General features: G+C 38.8%; 1 protein-coding gene across 1 annotated transcript in view; it reads right to left on the bottom strand.

Annotated features, from left to right (window-relative positions):
* The window catches only part of CCDC141 (coiled-coil domain containing 141), a 62,635-nt gene extending 60,012 nt beyond the window's left edge, over nt 1-2,623 (bottom strand). The window contains exons 1-2 of the mRNA XM_068138462.1: nt 2,537-2,623; nt 209-441 (exon numbers count right to left, since the gene is read on the bottom strand). Coding sequence (XP_067994563.1) covers nt 209-310 — 102 coding nt within the window. The 5' untranslated portion in view covers nt 311-441; nt 2,537-2,623. The remainder of the gene's footprint in view (nt 1-208; nt 442-2,536) is intronic.
* Between the last annotated feature and the right edge of the window lie 13,136 nt (nt 2,624-15,759).

Raw genomic sequence — 15,759 nt, 5'->3', positions numbered from 1 at the left:
CAACAGAGAAATTGTGTGCAGAAACAAGCATTAACTTTCGAGAAAGTTCTCTCAGACATTAACTGATTAAATGGCCTTGCCTTATCATTTCTTGCTAACTATTTATTTGCACATTGTGCAGCATTAAAAAAAAAAAACAAAACAAAAAAGTAGTAATCACTGAGTAACAGAAAGCCAAGAACAAACATGCTAGCAGTTGCTACCTTACCTTAAGTACAGCTATAACAATACTGGCATCCCCAGCCTGAACAACAACTGAACTGACTGTTGTTGTAGAAGGCTTCTGCTCCGAACTGGCTTCCTCAGACATAGTGGTTCAAAATGGGGCTTCATACATCAAAACAGAATTGAAATGCTCTTGCAAGGTCTGCTGTTCATTTCTGAAAGCAGCAGAGTTGCTTGGATTCATTCAGTGGAGCAGCTCAACTAACACTGATTAGTCTGCCAAAAGGAAAGAACAGGAGGTTAAAAATAGACAACTCCATTGAGTTTATCATTCTTGAGAGAGATTTGCCACACCCCTAGTTTGGTAGCATTAAGCTGACTGTTCTTTCTTGTTATCATCTGAAGAGCAAAGAGCTTCTTCCATGAACATCACCTGACACTGGCTAATCAAACTAAAAGATTCACAAATTAAAATAGTGAGTAAAAGATTTTACTATAGAGAAAAACACCAGTGTTTCAAGGTTTCAAAACATGCAATTATGCAATCCACATTTTCATATTCTTCAAATAATTTTTTTTTTTGTTTACTGAATATATTTGCTCAACATATTTTTTCCACTGAGTCAAAGCATTTAATCAGGATGAACATGTGTGTTTAAATCAGGTGCTGAATCAAAACAGAGAGGGGATTTTTAATCCAAAAGCATTTAAAAGCATAGTGGCCATAACAACCAGAGAAGGAAACTAAATCCCGTGTGTGAAATTCTTTAGAAGTATTTTATTCCTGCAAAATATTAATACTACTTACTTGCTTTCCAGTTGCATGTTATTTCTACAGCCTTCATTTTTTTCTATGCTAGCATAAGGAAGGCCTGACTACTAATTGTTTAAACTCCACTTAAGTTTTTTATTCTGTGCAGAGAAATGAATAGACATTTAAATCTTAGTATCGGTTTGGCATATTAAATCTATTGCCAGAAGCCCAGAGCATGCCACAAGTAACCTACAGAACAAGACAGCAGCTGCTAGGTTTCCCTCCAAAGAACAGCTGAGAAAGTGACACTAGTATTTAGATTTGCTGGTCATTCTAAAAACACAATTCCACCTAAGAAACTACACACACAATTCTCTAAGCATCTGCTTGCTTCACTTGTTTAAAAATTCGTAACATTTAGATGGATTTTTTGTCTAAATGAGACTTGCTAACTGTAAACTAAAACAGACACACCTGCTTTGGAAGCAAATTCTAAAATATTTTGGCCTTGAAGAAACTTAGGGTAGATACAGAGAAGTTGAACAGATATGTCTCAGTCTAGGATTTTGTTTGTTCACTTTCCATTCTCCCAGTTTTTGGCTTTATCTGATAGCCATGTTCAAACAAAGTTTCAAATGGAATATCCAGAAGCACATTGTGGTGGTTTAGGCTGAACTAGATGGGCTTAGGCAAACCAAACCCACAGCTTTTCTGTTCCTTCTGCTAAAACAGAATGATGAAGCCTTAAGTCATCAACAAGCGAACAAATGTCACATGGGTTTCAGAAACCACTTGTAACACCTATGGGAGGCCCACATTACATAGACATTCATGATACTCATGTGGATATTCATTCATTGAATAGGTATGGTAGAGCAAAATGTTTGAAATTTAATGGCCACACAAAAACTGGAGTGAAGTTAAAAAAAAGTCCCTATTTTAGTTTGAACAGAAGATAGGTCCATTGTGCAAAACTCACTAAATACACAGGTTTTAAAAAAATACATCTGAAGTCAAACAACTGGATTTTCATCCTATAGGCAACAAACAGGGCTTGACTGCAGGAAAAACTGATTTGGGGTGGGGGGGTGGGGGGGTGGATCTTAACCTCTTGTAAATCTTACAAAAGGAGCTACAAAGCAATATTGCTACTATGCCAGAGTGTGTCTCCTTCAGGTTTTTTTCTCTTTAAAGTACATTTCAAGTGTACTTTTCATAGCACAAGTTGGGCCAATCTGTCATCTCACTCAGGTAGCCAGATACAAGAGCTCTTTTTGACTCAGGTTAAATGAGGAATCACTTTTCATAGTGCTGACAGATGGAATTCATGGGAAAACAACACATTCAACAAACTGACTGGAAGCAAATTTGGCAGCAGTTGAGTCAAGTGATTCAAAATGTGTGATAATAAATGAATGGATATTTTATTTATTTGGCTCATTCTAAACACAAGACAGGAAAACATCAGACATAGGAAAGATAGCAAGGAATCAGAAAAGATCTTACAGCATATCCCTAGGAGAAAAAGCTGATAATCTTGATCATCATAATCCATTTCAGCTGCATCCAGGGAAACAAAATTTAATAAGCATTTCTTTCTCAGTCTTTTTTACTTACCTATCTGTCATCTGTTCCTCCATCTGAAACAAACAAAAATCCCACTAGAAGCCAGAAACAGCCATGCTCTCTGTATCAGCAGAGAAATATTTCTCCTTTCCTAATGCTCTGTGAAAGAAAAGAGCAAGAATTACAAAAGGAAACTAGCATTCACCAGCTGTCCAGGGGGAACAACAAAACTGAAAAAATGAACAAAAGAAACGACCTCAGGAAAACAGAAAAAAGATCAAGTCTCTCTTGTGTAAATAATGTCAGGTATTATCTGTAGCAGCTGTATGTAAAAAAGGGATTAGAGAGGTAAATATGATAAAACTTGGTTTTTCAACATGGAGTGTGTTTATAAGCATCTTTTTCTCCCATGTGGCAAGGGAAATGTGTTAGTCAGTTTTGACAGTTATGCACAGGAACAGGACCCATCTTTCTTGGAGTTCAGTTGCTTTTTGTTCAGAGCACTGAAGCTGCTGGTACACTATGAAAATGCCTCTAGGAGATACAAAGTTCACTCCCTCAGAGATGTGAGATCTTTCACTTTGACTAGTTTGTAAATGTAATGGCTCTCTTTTTCTAACAGGACTCCTTTTCCTTCCTTGTTACACAGCTAGAGAAAAGGCAAACACAGCAAGGGAGAGAAGAAGAACAAAGGAAGGAAGCATCCCTCAAACTAACAGGTTTCATATGGCTTGGAAAAAGGTATATAACCACTGCTTCACTCTGGCAGCTGCACCTGATGTCAGACATCTACAAGTCTCTGATGCTTTTTCCTGTCTCCTACCATCTTGTATTTTGAGAAGGTAGTATTTTCATATATCACACATGACAGCATGAGGGAATGAAAGTAAGTAGCTTGTAAGTCTTCCCAGGTTCATAAAGAGACTGTGAAGCCGTGGAAGTCACATACAAAGTTGAGAGTCGAGCAGGAGAGATAGGTATGTCTTCTGAAAGAGCCTTCTTTACACTGGCTGTACAAGTTTCTAAGGTGACAAACTGATTAAAATACAAATGAAGTCTTGCCATTTCTAAAAACCAAAACTAATTATGATAAAAACCATCCCAGCACCAGTAGCACTCAGGGAACAAAGGCAGGAAGCAGAGAGACCTCCTCCCAGATTTCAAAGAGTATGCATGGGGAACAGTAACTTCTAATATCTCTTTCTTAACACTTTAGAAATATTCCTTGTAGAGAACTGCACTACCAGAAAGCAGAAGGAAACTGAGACCCTTACAGAAAGTACCTGTTTTTGTGGGGCCATTGAGGCAGAACAAGTGGTGACAGACAGAAACTAGCTTTCCAGTAGAGCAAGCAATAGTGTGAGCTACTACAATGACCCCACCAAGGCTAAAAGATTCAGACACAGGCCAAATCTGAGGGAATTCTATCCTCCCATGACCCCTGGATCACGTGGGGCAAAGGGTGGCCCAGCTCAACCTCGCACCCTTCATGGCAGTAACGGGTTTCTGCCACCAAACCCCCTCCCCTGAGGTACATTCTCCATGCTCGTAAAAGCAAGGTTACTATTACCTGCAAGAGAGAGAAGGGTTGGGCAAGGTAAATGAGAATAGCTTCAGATAAGTAACAGTTGAAGCATGGGTAGAATTAATTTTCTTGTCAGCTTCAAGTCCATGAGCTTAAGAAAAGGCAGCCTTAAAATAGCCCTGGACAGTGATGGCCCCAAATAGGGAATTGTCTTTGGAAAGAGAAGGCACAGAAGTCTCAGCAAAGGGCTAGGAAACAGTTGTGAAAGAGCACCTGAAGGGTAAGACAGCCCACACCCCTTCAGTAAAAACTTTTTTATGAATGAACCATGTTGTCTGGATTATTGTTTGATAGTTCCCAGATTGATTTTATTTAAAAACATACAAGTATAATGAAGCATTATATCTTATGCCTTCCCATTCTTCCTGTTTATCACCCTGACAAAAACCTTTTCACTCTTGCTCCTTCGTCACCATTCCTGAAGAGACTTTATACCAGCATAAACAGTGAAACTACCCAAAAAACATCATCACACAAAGCAAAGACTGAAAGAAAAAGTATCCTGGTTCATCCTTGTCACACTGAGCATGTTTCCATGAAAGACCTAAACACAACAATTCTAATTGTAAAAACAACAAAGTACTGGAAGATCAAGAAGCTGGCTATCAATGTAACACTAGTATTTCAGTGCAATAGTAAAAGTAAAATCACTATTTATTTGCCTCCAAGGACAACAACATGTAAAAAAGCCATACAGTAAACAGACCTGGGAAGCAATGACAGTTGATACATTTCAGTCCAGCGGTCATTAATTTTTCATGTCCTACTCTTTCATTCCAGAGTATTCTCTTACCTGTACCCCTCTTTGTGGTTCCCAGAGGATTTCCACAAAGCACACATGCTATTTGTACCTGGTACTTGTCAAAATGGTACCTAAATCCCTACTATTTATTAAATCATAGAAGAGATCCACCAAATTTTACTAGGGCTTACAACCACATGTTATATCGCTTCAGCCTCCACTGTTATTTTAAGAAAGCTCATATAGCCTTTAAATATAGAACTCCAGCTTCTAAATGTTATATAAATAAAGACTACTTTTTCTAGCATCTGTTACTATAAAAAACTGTCTTCCCATTCTTTACCTGGCTTACATATGGCATAAAGAGAAATGCTGGCACATATGAAATGCTTACATTTTTATTTACCAGGTATCATACTACTTGAATCCCTGATGAGTAGACAATAGGCCTGATTGTTTTCAAATAATCAGAAAAAATAAACACAAGACTCAAGATGGGCAGCACAGAAAACTGAGATGTTGGCATCTCCACTCAAAAACATTTCTTATTCTGAGAATGCATTGAAATGTTAGTGCTTTCAGAAAGAATCTGATTTTCTTCTTAAACATATCATACAAAAATGTATTTCTTTAGATTATTTACTTGCAAAGAAGCTTGAGATTGCATGCAACAAAAACAATGAAGGAAGAAGAAACATAGGGAAAGGAAAAGAGAGACGGAAAGAGTAGTACAGGTCTGTATGATAATTCTGAAGCCATTGGCAGCTCTGACTGATTAACAGATCTGCCTCTAAGCCAACTCAACTGAACAGGTGTCCAAAATCCAAACACATTAATTGCTAGGTATAATTTTTCTCTGCAAGCTGGATTTTATTTTGCTGTCACAGACAACAACAAAACAAAACCACCACAAACCACAAGCTGAATTTATACCTTTCCTTAAAGTATAGTTCCTTAAACTATAGGAAAGACTGAAACAAAAAAAATTACTTGATGACTATCCAAGTGTAAATCTAATGGCAAAATATAAACAATAAAAAATTAAAGTATAGAAGGGGTTGAAAAGATTAGACCAAAGAGGAATGCATAAGAGTGAAGCACAAAGTGACCACAGTCTCTCACATCCCAGGTGAAGAGACCAGCACATTCTCATCAGTTTGTGAAAGAAATGGCAAGAGAGACTACCTTCACTTCAATTTTCTCAGAATCTGCTGGAAAGTGAACTTACCCCATCAGCACCCCCAGGGAAGCTCAACATTTCTCTCTCACTGGGTGTTGTCCAAAACAAATGTTGCACAGCCTATGGAGCACTCCGATGAACACAAAAGTGAAGCAGTTTTAATAGGTCACAGGTGACACATACAGTGGTCAGCCCAATTGCAAGCTTGTCAACGGGGAAAAAGGTGGCTCAGTTTCTTCAAGTCTGTCAGGAGAATGAAGAGACATTAGATAGTTCATTAGTCTATTGCTCAGGCTCCATCAGCAGTAGCAGAGAACAGTTTATTGCACAAGATTAGTATGTTCCCTCGCCCATGCATGCAAGTAAAGCCAGCAGGACTTTCATTACTAAATTCCTTGGGAGCATTTGAAATTCCTTCCTGATGCGGTGTGTTAGCACAGTACAGTATGCACTCTGCACCAAATATAGATGCAAGACAGGCTACGCTTTCTCCCTGTAAAGAAGGAAGATTAAGATGCAGATTGCAACATACATCTGTACCCCAAGGCAGCTGCAAACTAACCCACTACTAAGGCAACTACAATGACAGTTTTGCCCCATGTCACTAATTTCTTAATTTAACTTACATTTCCAGTTTAACTGTGTTAAAGGACCCTTTCTCTTTAATTATTTGTGGTTTTACATTAATACAGATGTTTGTATTAAACTTGTGAAATAAATACATCAATTAAAAATACCACAATGACTCTTCAAAGAGATAGTTACATCAGTGTAAGAGGGAAATATCTCTCTTTCAATCTAATAGAAAGCAATCAGCCAGCAATAATGCAAGATGATCAGTATGAGTCATTCATTTAAAAGACTAAGACATAATCATGCTACCAACATCATAACATTGAAGCCATATTGCTAGTATTGTTTGGAAGAGCTGATTTAAATGGACACAAATTTCAGCAAACTAAATTTAGAACAAGTACAGAAATATGTTACACAGTCACATCTCTAATAGCACATTACTTTAGACATCTGATATTGGGGTGGCCTTATCCACCCCAAAACTCATCAGGGAAGTTGAATTTTAAGTGTTCAAAAATCATAAGGCTTTAGAATCCTTGTTAAAAAGTAATTTATTGTGAAGTTATAAATAGCAGTGCTTTGTTTTGTTTTAATAAAATAACTCCATTATTTATAAGTGCTACTTGTAGGTTCACACTGATGAGTAATCCTTTGTACATTTTGGTCAAAATTTTCCCTCTTCTAGATCATGGTACCTCAAACAGCAAGGACATGCTGGGTCCTGCCTGTCCCTTTCACATCACATAAGTGTCAAATTTTGTGACTGACTTAGACAAAGTTAAAATGCAGAAAGTATTTAAATCTTACTCCCTCTTTTCTGCTTATTTCTCTGTAACAGGGCTGCTAAGCAGCTGTGTCCTCCCTGCTGACACCTAAGGTAACAGGAGTGTAACTACAGAATACGATGCTGCTGTTCCCAGGTTGTGACCCATCCCACTACAGAATATGGTATGCAACACTTCAGAATTCAAATCCCACATGAATTTTGGAAGCATTGCCTATAATTAAAACAAAAATTCAACCTCTTTCAGCACTAACTGAAGAGCAGTTAAGATGACTTCACAGGTTTCAGAGACATTGTTTGCTATCTGCGATTGCAGCTGTGCAATCACCAGGAATAAGTGATTTGTTCTTCGTTCTGGGCCTCAGTACTCAGACTTTTGAGTTTTATCTGAATGCTGTTGAATGCAGTAGCAGGTGGTTCAGTGCAACAGGGGAGCTTCAGTGGACTTTATACCGCTTCCAAGTAACACCATGATGATTGGGCTGTTTGCATGGCAGTGTGTACTAGAAATACCATAACAGGGAGAGCAGTAGAGTAGAACAGAATAGAATAGACCAGACCAGACCAGGCTGGAAGAGACCTTCAAGATCATCGCATCCAACCTATCATCCAACACCACCTAATCAACTAACCCATGTAACCAAGCACCCTGTCAAGTCTCCTCCTGAACACCTCCAGTGACGGCGACTCCACCACCTGCCTGGGCAGTCCATTCCAATGGGCAATCACCCTCTCTGTGTAAAACTTCCTCCTGACCTCCAGCCTGAACCTCCCCTGGTGCAGCCTGAGACTGTGTCCTCTTGTTCTGGTGCTGGCTGCCTGGGAGAAGAGACCAACCTCTGCCTGTTTACAACCCCCCTTCAGGCAGTTGTAGAGAGCAATAAGGTCACCCCTGAGTCTCCTCCTCTTCAGGCTAAGCAGCCCCAGCTCCCTCAGACTTAATGCTGTGAAGAAATCATCTTGAATGGACATATGCTTTTCCTGGTGGACATCTTGTGAAGAAAAACAGGAGCAACATGTTTTTCCTAAGACTCCTTTCTGCTGGAATGGCTTTCATTGTAACTGTAAGTAACAAAACAGTGCTTTGAGAGGCTGATATGCAATGAATAAACACAGCTAGGAGTTCACCTTAAAACCGCAGTATTGATGCAAAACTAATCACCAAATGTGACCATCAGTGACCATGCTGTTGATGTTAAACCTGAAAAGTATAGGTTCCATTTACAAAGCATAGGTTCCATCATCTACTCTGATCATGCAAATAAACCAAGTTCTCAAACAAATCTTTCACAAGAGCTTTATCAGCCTCAGTAACATCTCCAGGATCCTTTTGCCAGGACAGAAGTCTTTTCTCAAACTAGCTTCATCTGAAGTATCAGTACTATTGTGAATTCTGCAGTCAGCTGCTTTAAGAATCCCTATTGATGAATTACCTTAAATTTTACACAAAATAGGTTTTCTCAGGTCAATAACCACAATCTTTGTTTGAAAAAGGATATAAATTGAGGTTTAATGTTGTTGTGGATGCAAGATTTTCTGGTATGATATCCTGTGATCTTCCTCAGTGTGGAGGCAAGCAGTCTAGTTGTAATACAGTCAGACACAAAGCTACACTGGGGATTAGAGGAGAAAGGAAATATCAAATTAGTAGAACTGTAAGCTTATTGTATTTTTGAAATTGCACAGAGGTTCTTGTTTTGTTTTTAACCTTAACACAATTTCAGTATTAGAATGCTTGAGGAAGAGTCTTGAGGGATATATTCTCAGGCAACACATTAATTTGCCTGAATGACCAGGGAAGAGTGCTGTGCATTCACTGGCAACAATAACATCACCAGGGTGCTGAGGTAAAATTCACATGATACAAAATGACTTTCAAATTAAAGTTTTGACAGGTCACATTAAAAATACCATAGCAGCACTGGCTGTGAAGTAGGTTTAGCTCCAGTCTGCTCTATCCTCTAATCTGAAATCATCATAAACCAGGGTGTTACTCCTGAGGCATCTTGCCAGGTCCTGAGGTAAAAGGGATAAAGATCAAGTACATTTAAGATAATAATAATGGTAATGGAGCTCCACATCTTTAGATGTGCATATCTGTCTATTTTTTGCACTGGTTCTTTAATATCATGCAGTGTGTTTTACAATATGCTTCAGATTTAAAAACAAAACCAAAACCTTAGATAATCTTCTAAATTTGCAAGATGCAGTAACAGATTTAGCTTTTTCCCAATTATACAATTACTGGGGGCTTTCTATTCCTTTAACTAAATCTAAAGACATTTTTTAAAAAGAAACAATATCGCTGCTGCTATTTAAATTACTGAACTTGAATCCCAGAACTTGGCCTAAACTAACAGAAAATTTCCAGTTCATCATTTCATCACATAGAAGCTTTTCGGAAGGCAGAGAGCCTATAGGTCTCACTACCATGTACAGGGTAATGCCCCATCACCTCAGCGTTCTAAGATGAAAATTATTTGAGCTGTGCTTTTTATACCCTCTTAGGAATGTGTATGATTTCCATGACATCACAACCACTCTTGAATATTAATGAAGTTTCCTTCCTAACAACCCCTTGAAGCAGGGGACACAGCTGTCACCCACTCTCAGCACACACACACTGGCATCAGCAACCAATTCATCCTTAAAGTAAATCCTTCCCTGAGAACAATGAAGGAACTCTGTAAAACTGCTGTGTCACTTGAAATGTCTTTGACAAAATTGTTATCAGAGAAGACAGTTTAAAAGTGGACCTATCTATGATAAGGTCCAGAAACTAAGACAATACCTAGAGAATAGGTAAGAGCTAACAGTGAATTGAAGAATGAACCCAAACAGGTCGCAGTTCTGTCACCTGTAAGAGCAAATGTCCTGGCTTCTTCATGAACAGCTGCTTCTGGAGAGGTAATGTACCATGAAATGATGCCTGCAAATGGCAGCTACCTAATGAATTGACCATATACAATGGGTGGAAATAAAAACCTTACAAGGCTTATTGAGCATTTGGCTTGTTGCAGCCTTTTGATGCTCTTTCAAACAAAACATTAACAAAAACTCTGGATACAGGTGACCACATTACTCTGTTTCTTTGGATACATTTGTCTTGGAGAGAAGGCAGGCCATGTTCTGAGAGGCAGTGAGTGATATAAAGCAGACAGTGGAGCATCACAGTCACATCATCACCACAGATATGTGGAGCAGCAGTCAAATGTGTTGAATACATTGTACAATCTTCACCCTGCTGAGACCAGCTTGCAGTTATCTGTCATCCAGTAGCGGCATGCAGAGAGCTGCATACAAGAGTTCAGAAAGAGAATGGTCTGCACTTAGTACCAGTTTAGAATGTGGCTTGTTTCCAAGTCTCTGAAAGTCAGACTCACACCACACAATAGTATTAAATACCAAGTAACCATGCTACACACTTGCCTGTGGGAATGATTAAGACAAAATGAAAGCTACTCTCTTTCCTAGTAATCTAAAAGCCTTAAGAGGAGAACAGAATGTTAAAAGACACTTATCACTTGGCCAAGAACTATAAAAATCCCAGCAAACAAAACAAACAAACAAACCCAAATAAAAACCTTCACACTGTACTTGAGAGAGATGTCCTACTGGAGCTCTCCAGCCCAGTGGAATTCTGCAGCCTCTAATCCTGTGAAGCATGGGGATCATGAGCAATCCAGGCATACCTCCAAATGAACAGTAGCAATGGGGATGTGCTGTCACACATTTGCATCTGCAACTCTTCCTGACGAAATGAACAAGGGAAAAAGAACCCCCAAAACTGAGATGACAATCCATACACTGCAAACATGGTGAACCATGTCAAAAATTATACCACAGAAATTAACAAATTGAGTGCTCCTGTCATACTACAGTGTTTGAGAAGTTTGAGATGTTAATTTACATCTTTGTTCTACACCTTGTAAACTGTAAATATTACAATGTACAAAATAAGCTGAACTTTTCCAACTGAAGTTAAAGAACTGGGATTTTCACTTTGCTTTTGAATTTTCCAACTTATTTCCTTAGCACATTTCAAATTTTAGGAAAGTATTTCCCCCCCCCCCCCTTCTCTCCATTCAAGAGGAGTTTATGTCCTGACTCAGCCTTCCTGTTGTCTTTGTATTATATTACCATAATCTTTGCAGTAGTAGTGACCTATGTAAGCTGAAGTCAACTGACAGGAAAAGAAAAAGTTGCTGCCTTAATTTTCATTGCACATTTTTGTATTCGCATAACTGATTTTTTTTTATAGTCACACAAGCATCTATCCTTATTAATACGTTTTCTCCCACTCTGGAGAGAATCAGAGATTTTCTCACAGGTTCCTTTAATGATTCACCGTCAGGTTCCAAATTAACCTTGAAGTCACAGAAAAATGGTCCTAAACTACCACGTTTTGAGGTCTGTACAAAGGGACCCATTAAAAGCGGGAAACCAAACTCATTTTTGGGTGGGTTATTTACCTGTATTTCCAGATGGTAAGTCTCCACAACAAAACTACCTCCACTAAACATCAGAGGAAGAATATCTTAAAGAACTCCTTGCCTCTCTATCCTTGCAAAAGGCATGCAATTAATCCATTTCTAATAGAATTTTCAACTCAAATGCAGTCTTGACAGGCATCAGTATTATAACAACAGGAGTATTTAGTTGGAGAAAAAAAAAAGTAAGATGGACTGTGGGAATTAATGATTTTTTAAATGATGACCTAGTGTACTTTTCTAGCATCCAAATTCAGCTTCCCAGGAGTAACATAGCATAGCAACCCTACAATAGCCTGTGCATGATGAAATTGTGGAAATTACACTACAAAAAAGGTTCAGTCTACTGAGAATTGAAATGACTATGCAAGTTGCAACCAGAACATACTGCTTGACTGTTTGCCTTTGTACTGTATTTCAGAGTAGATCACTTTTTACACACCTGAAAAAGACAACAGACATCTCTGCAAAGAGAGATCATGAATTATTTACCTTGTAGAACAATGTTATGCAAATTCCAGGTACTCAAGCATGTTTTGGTCCTGCAGTTTAAACTGTTTTGTTTAAACTAGAAGTCTAACATAACTACTAAGCATTTTTATAGTGATGACTCTCTTCTTACTGCTGCAAGAATTTGGAGAGATGGGAGATGGACAGAAGCTAGGAATCACCAAAACTTTGCTTTCATCACTGTTTCTCAGCATTTTAGCTTCAGAACTCACTTAATGTACTATTATAGAATTTCATCTGTAGCTCTAAGAAGTTTCCTTTCTTCCTCCTTCCCTCCTTACATAGATTAAAATTATCCTGTAGAAACATTTCAGGAAACTGGAGGTTAGCGTAATATCATTACACGTCATTACTGTTGTTGAAAGCCCATTGTTGAAAGCTCCTTGTAATCGTGAATTACTGACACATTTAACTGGGATGGAAAAATCTCCCTCCTGTCTTTTTTGTCAGCTAGCACTTATATTCTTAGGCTAGCATGATGGTATAAGAGGTGCTATACAATCCCACTGTACATACAACCCTTCTCCATCTACCCCTGTACGTCTAGAGTAAATCTAAGTTAGCCACACAAGCTATGAGTCTCCATGTTCCAAACCTGCTTTGTTTCCAGGAAGAAAATTACTCAGTCCGACCTGCCAGGAAAGTTGTGGAGTTCCCTTCTCTGGACACTTTCAAAACCCACCTGGATGCATTCCTGCATGTACTACCCTAAGTGATCCTGCTTTGGCAGGGGGGTTGGACCCAGTGATCTCTTGAGGTCCCTTCCAACCTCTACTATACTGTGATACTAATAAAATCTCAAAGTTAGTAGGCAGTAAACAAAATCAAACATTGTTATGGAAACTAATGCAAACACCCACACACCTTTCACAATTAAAAGAGCTTACTGTAGAAGCATTTTATATGAATACCAAGATATCCAAGTGATGCCCAACTGAAAATGGATGACTCCTAGTAAGCTGCCCACCTTTCAGGGGTGCTGTCATGAAAACAAACAAACATAAACCAACCAAAAAAAACCCCAAACCCACAACCACAAACCAAACCACACCACCAAACACACCCCAACCCCCCCCCCCCCCAAACACACTCAGAATTACATTACCAGAAGAAAGTGACAAAGATTACATTTCCTAAATAGACTAAAAAATACTTACCATTTTTAAAGCATTTCAAATGTATCCAAACTTGGCAAACAGGAACTTAGAAATTCTTGTTATTGGCTTTGTTACAATGGAACACTGTTGACTCTGTACCTTCCAAGTCATTAATTGTAATATATTTAGGAGCATTATAACTACAATTCTTAGAACCAATCCTTCCTACCTTCTATTGGTATCTCCAGACCTCACAGGTAGCACTATATCGTTCACTGCAGCTGATTTGTTTAAAAAAATAAAACAAGAAGCCAACACCCACACAAAACCAACAAAACCACCCACAAACCACCACATATTTGCATCTCCTGAACTCTGTTGTTTGAATTGTTTTTGCAACCAAAAAGAGCAGAGAGAGAGCCTCAGCTAAGAGTCATCACTACCACATGCAGTAGTAGCTGCCCAGACAAGTGAAAATAGATTACTTGAGCACAAATATAGAGACATGCTAAAAGGCAAGTACATCACTGACTTTGTATGCAATTAAGGATTGTATATTCCTAAACATTCAGTAGTAGTTACAATCACAGATGGTTGACTGACTAAGACAACCAGCATAAAAATCTTAACAGATGGTATTTATTCCATTGAAGAGTTCATAGGAAGAAGTCAGAACTATCTGGCAGGCTCATGCAACAAGACCTGGAAAACTACTTACCATCACTCCTGATACATAGAAAATAGGCAAAGTGCTAATAAATAGCACCTTAACAAGCACCTGATTTCCCTAAAAGCGTGGGATTCCACAGAGAAAAGGGAAGGAAGTCCAAAAGCTGCCATAGCCCAGCAGGGTATATTAAGACTAGATGAGACACTAAATTCAGAATGCACTGGCTTCTAGGAATGCTGGACAATGGTTAAGAACAGTCCCAAGGTTGGACTTCATACACTGAGCCAAAATTAATGTGGGGGGTTACTACGGTGAACAGTCACCTGTCCAAATTTGTGCATGCAGCTATCTATTGTTTTAAGCTAAATGGCCCCTCTAGAAAGGACAAGGAGGGTGGGGTGGTCAGGGCTACCCCCCACTCAGTTGCACAGAGTAACAGAGCAGGCCAGATCATGCTCACTGCACATGCTCACACCATGCTCACTGCATGACTGGAAAAAAGCTGGCCAGAGTTTATGGGACTTACAATATATTTTATGGCTTGTGAAGTTTCCTGTGTCAGGTTTTTGCTGTTTCTTCCCCAGTTTCTGGGCTGGAGTTTGTTCCCTTTGTTGTGGTTTCGGTTTGCACATGGCAGCAATGGTTTTCACAGTTTTGTCTGCTGCAGGCACTGGGACCTTATCTCAGATGACAGTCCAGCTTTCCCAGCTCCTTTCCTCCTTGCTCACCCAGAGCAGAGCAGGGGAGAGGAGAAAACCCCTCTGTTTTAACTGGACTGCTGGGACTCAGCTGCCTGCTGAGTTAAAACCAGGACAGAGGAAAAGATACTTTTGTCACTAAAGTTACAGATAATTATCTGTAACTAAGTAACACTAAAGTTAAGTTATTATTTTAACACAGAAGTTGCTTTACTTTTTTTCCTCCAGGGATTATGTGGGAAAAACTGAGACCAATAGCCAAATATATTTGAAAGACAGATCCATCAAGAAAACCTGAAAAGTAGTAACAATGCTCAGAAGAGCAAAATGTAGTGCAGTAACAACATTGGGTACTTAGACCTATAGCTGATTGTTTCACACACACTATTTTAACATGCTCGGATACCACACAATCTTTCAGTAAATATAATATTGAGTGTATCCAGATTAAATCCTGAGGAGTAAAGAGTTCACCAATTTATGCACACAGCTGATTTTTAAAATCCAATTTCCTTCTCTTAATAAATTTCTCTTTATTACTGCTCTCCTGGTTCTAAGAACTTCATGTTAATTTTTCATTAGATGAAAACCCTTAACCTCAAAGGGATATTCACAGTATCCAAGATTCTTCACTCCAAGGGAGACAAGAGTTAGAAATGAAGCGCAAGAGCTGTGTACCAGTCCTACATGGGGACAAAACCATTATTAATCTAACACTGATTTATGCAAGTACTACTATCAGAAAGCAAGGGGAAAAAAACCACCACAGACTCACTCCTATTAATAATGGTTCAAGAGCAGCCCGCCTTACAGCTGTGTGTTAAAGAGTATTTCATAACAAAAATGATACAGACTTCTGAGAAATATTCAGGGAATTATGATTTTTACTACCACTTACCAAATGTATCACAAATGATGTTAGGGAACACAGACCAGAACAAA

This window comes from Melanerpes formicivorus, unplaced genomic scaffold (genome assembly GCF_026170545.1).
Source record: "Melanerpes formicivorus ecotype bairdi unplaced genomic scaffold, bMelFor1.0.p_v2 SCAF_5, whole genome shotgun sequence".
In the NCBI taxonomy this organism is placed as follows: domain Eukaryota; kingdom Metazoa; phylum Chordata; class Aves; order Piciformes; family Picidae; genus Melanerpes; species Melanerpes formicivorus.
This window is presented reverse-complemented; position numbering and strand designations above follow the sequence as displayed.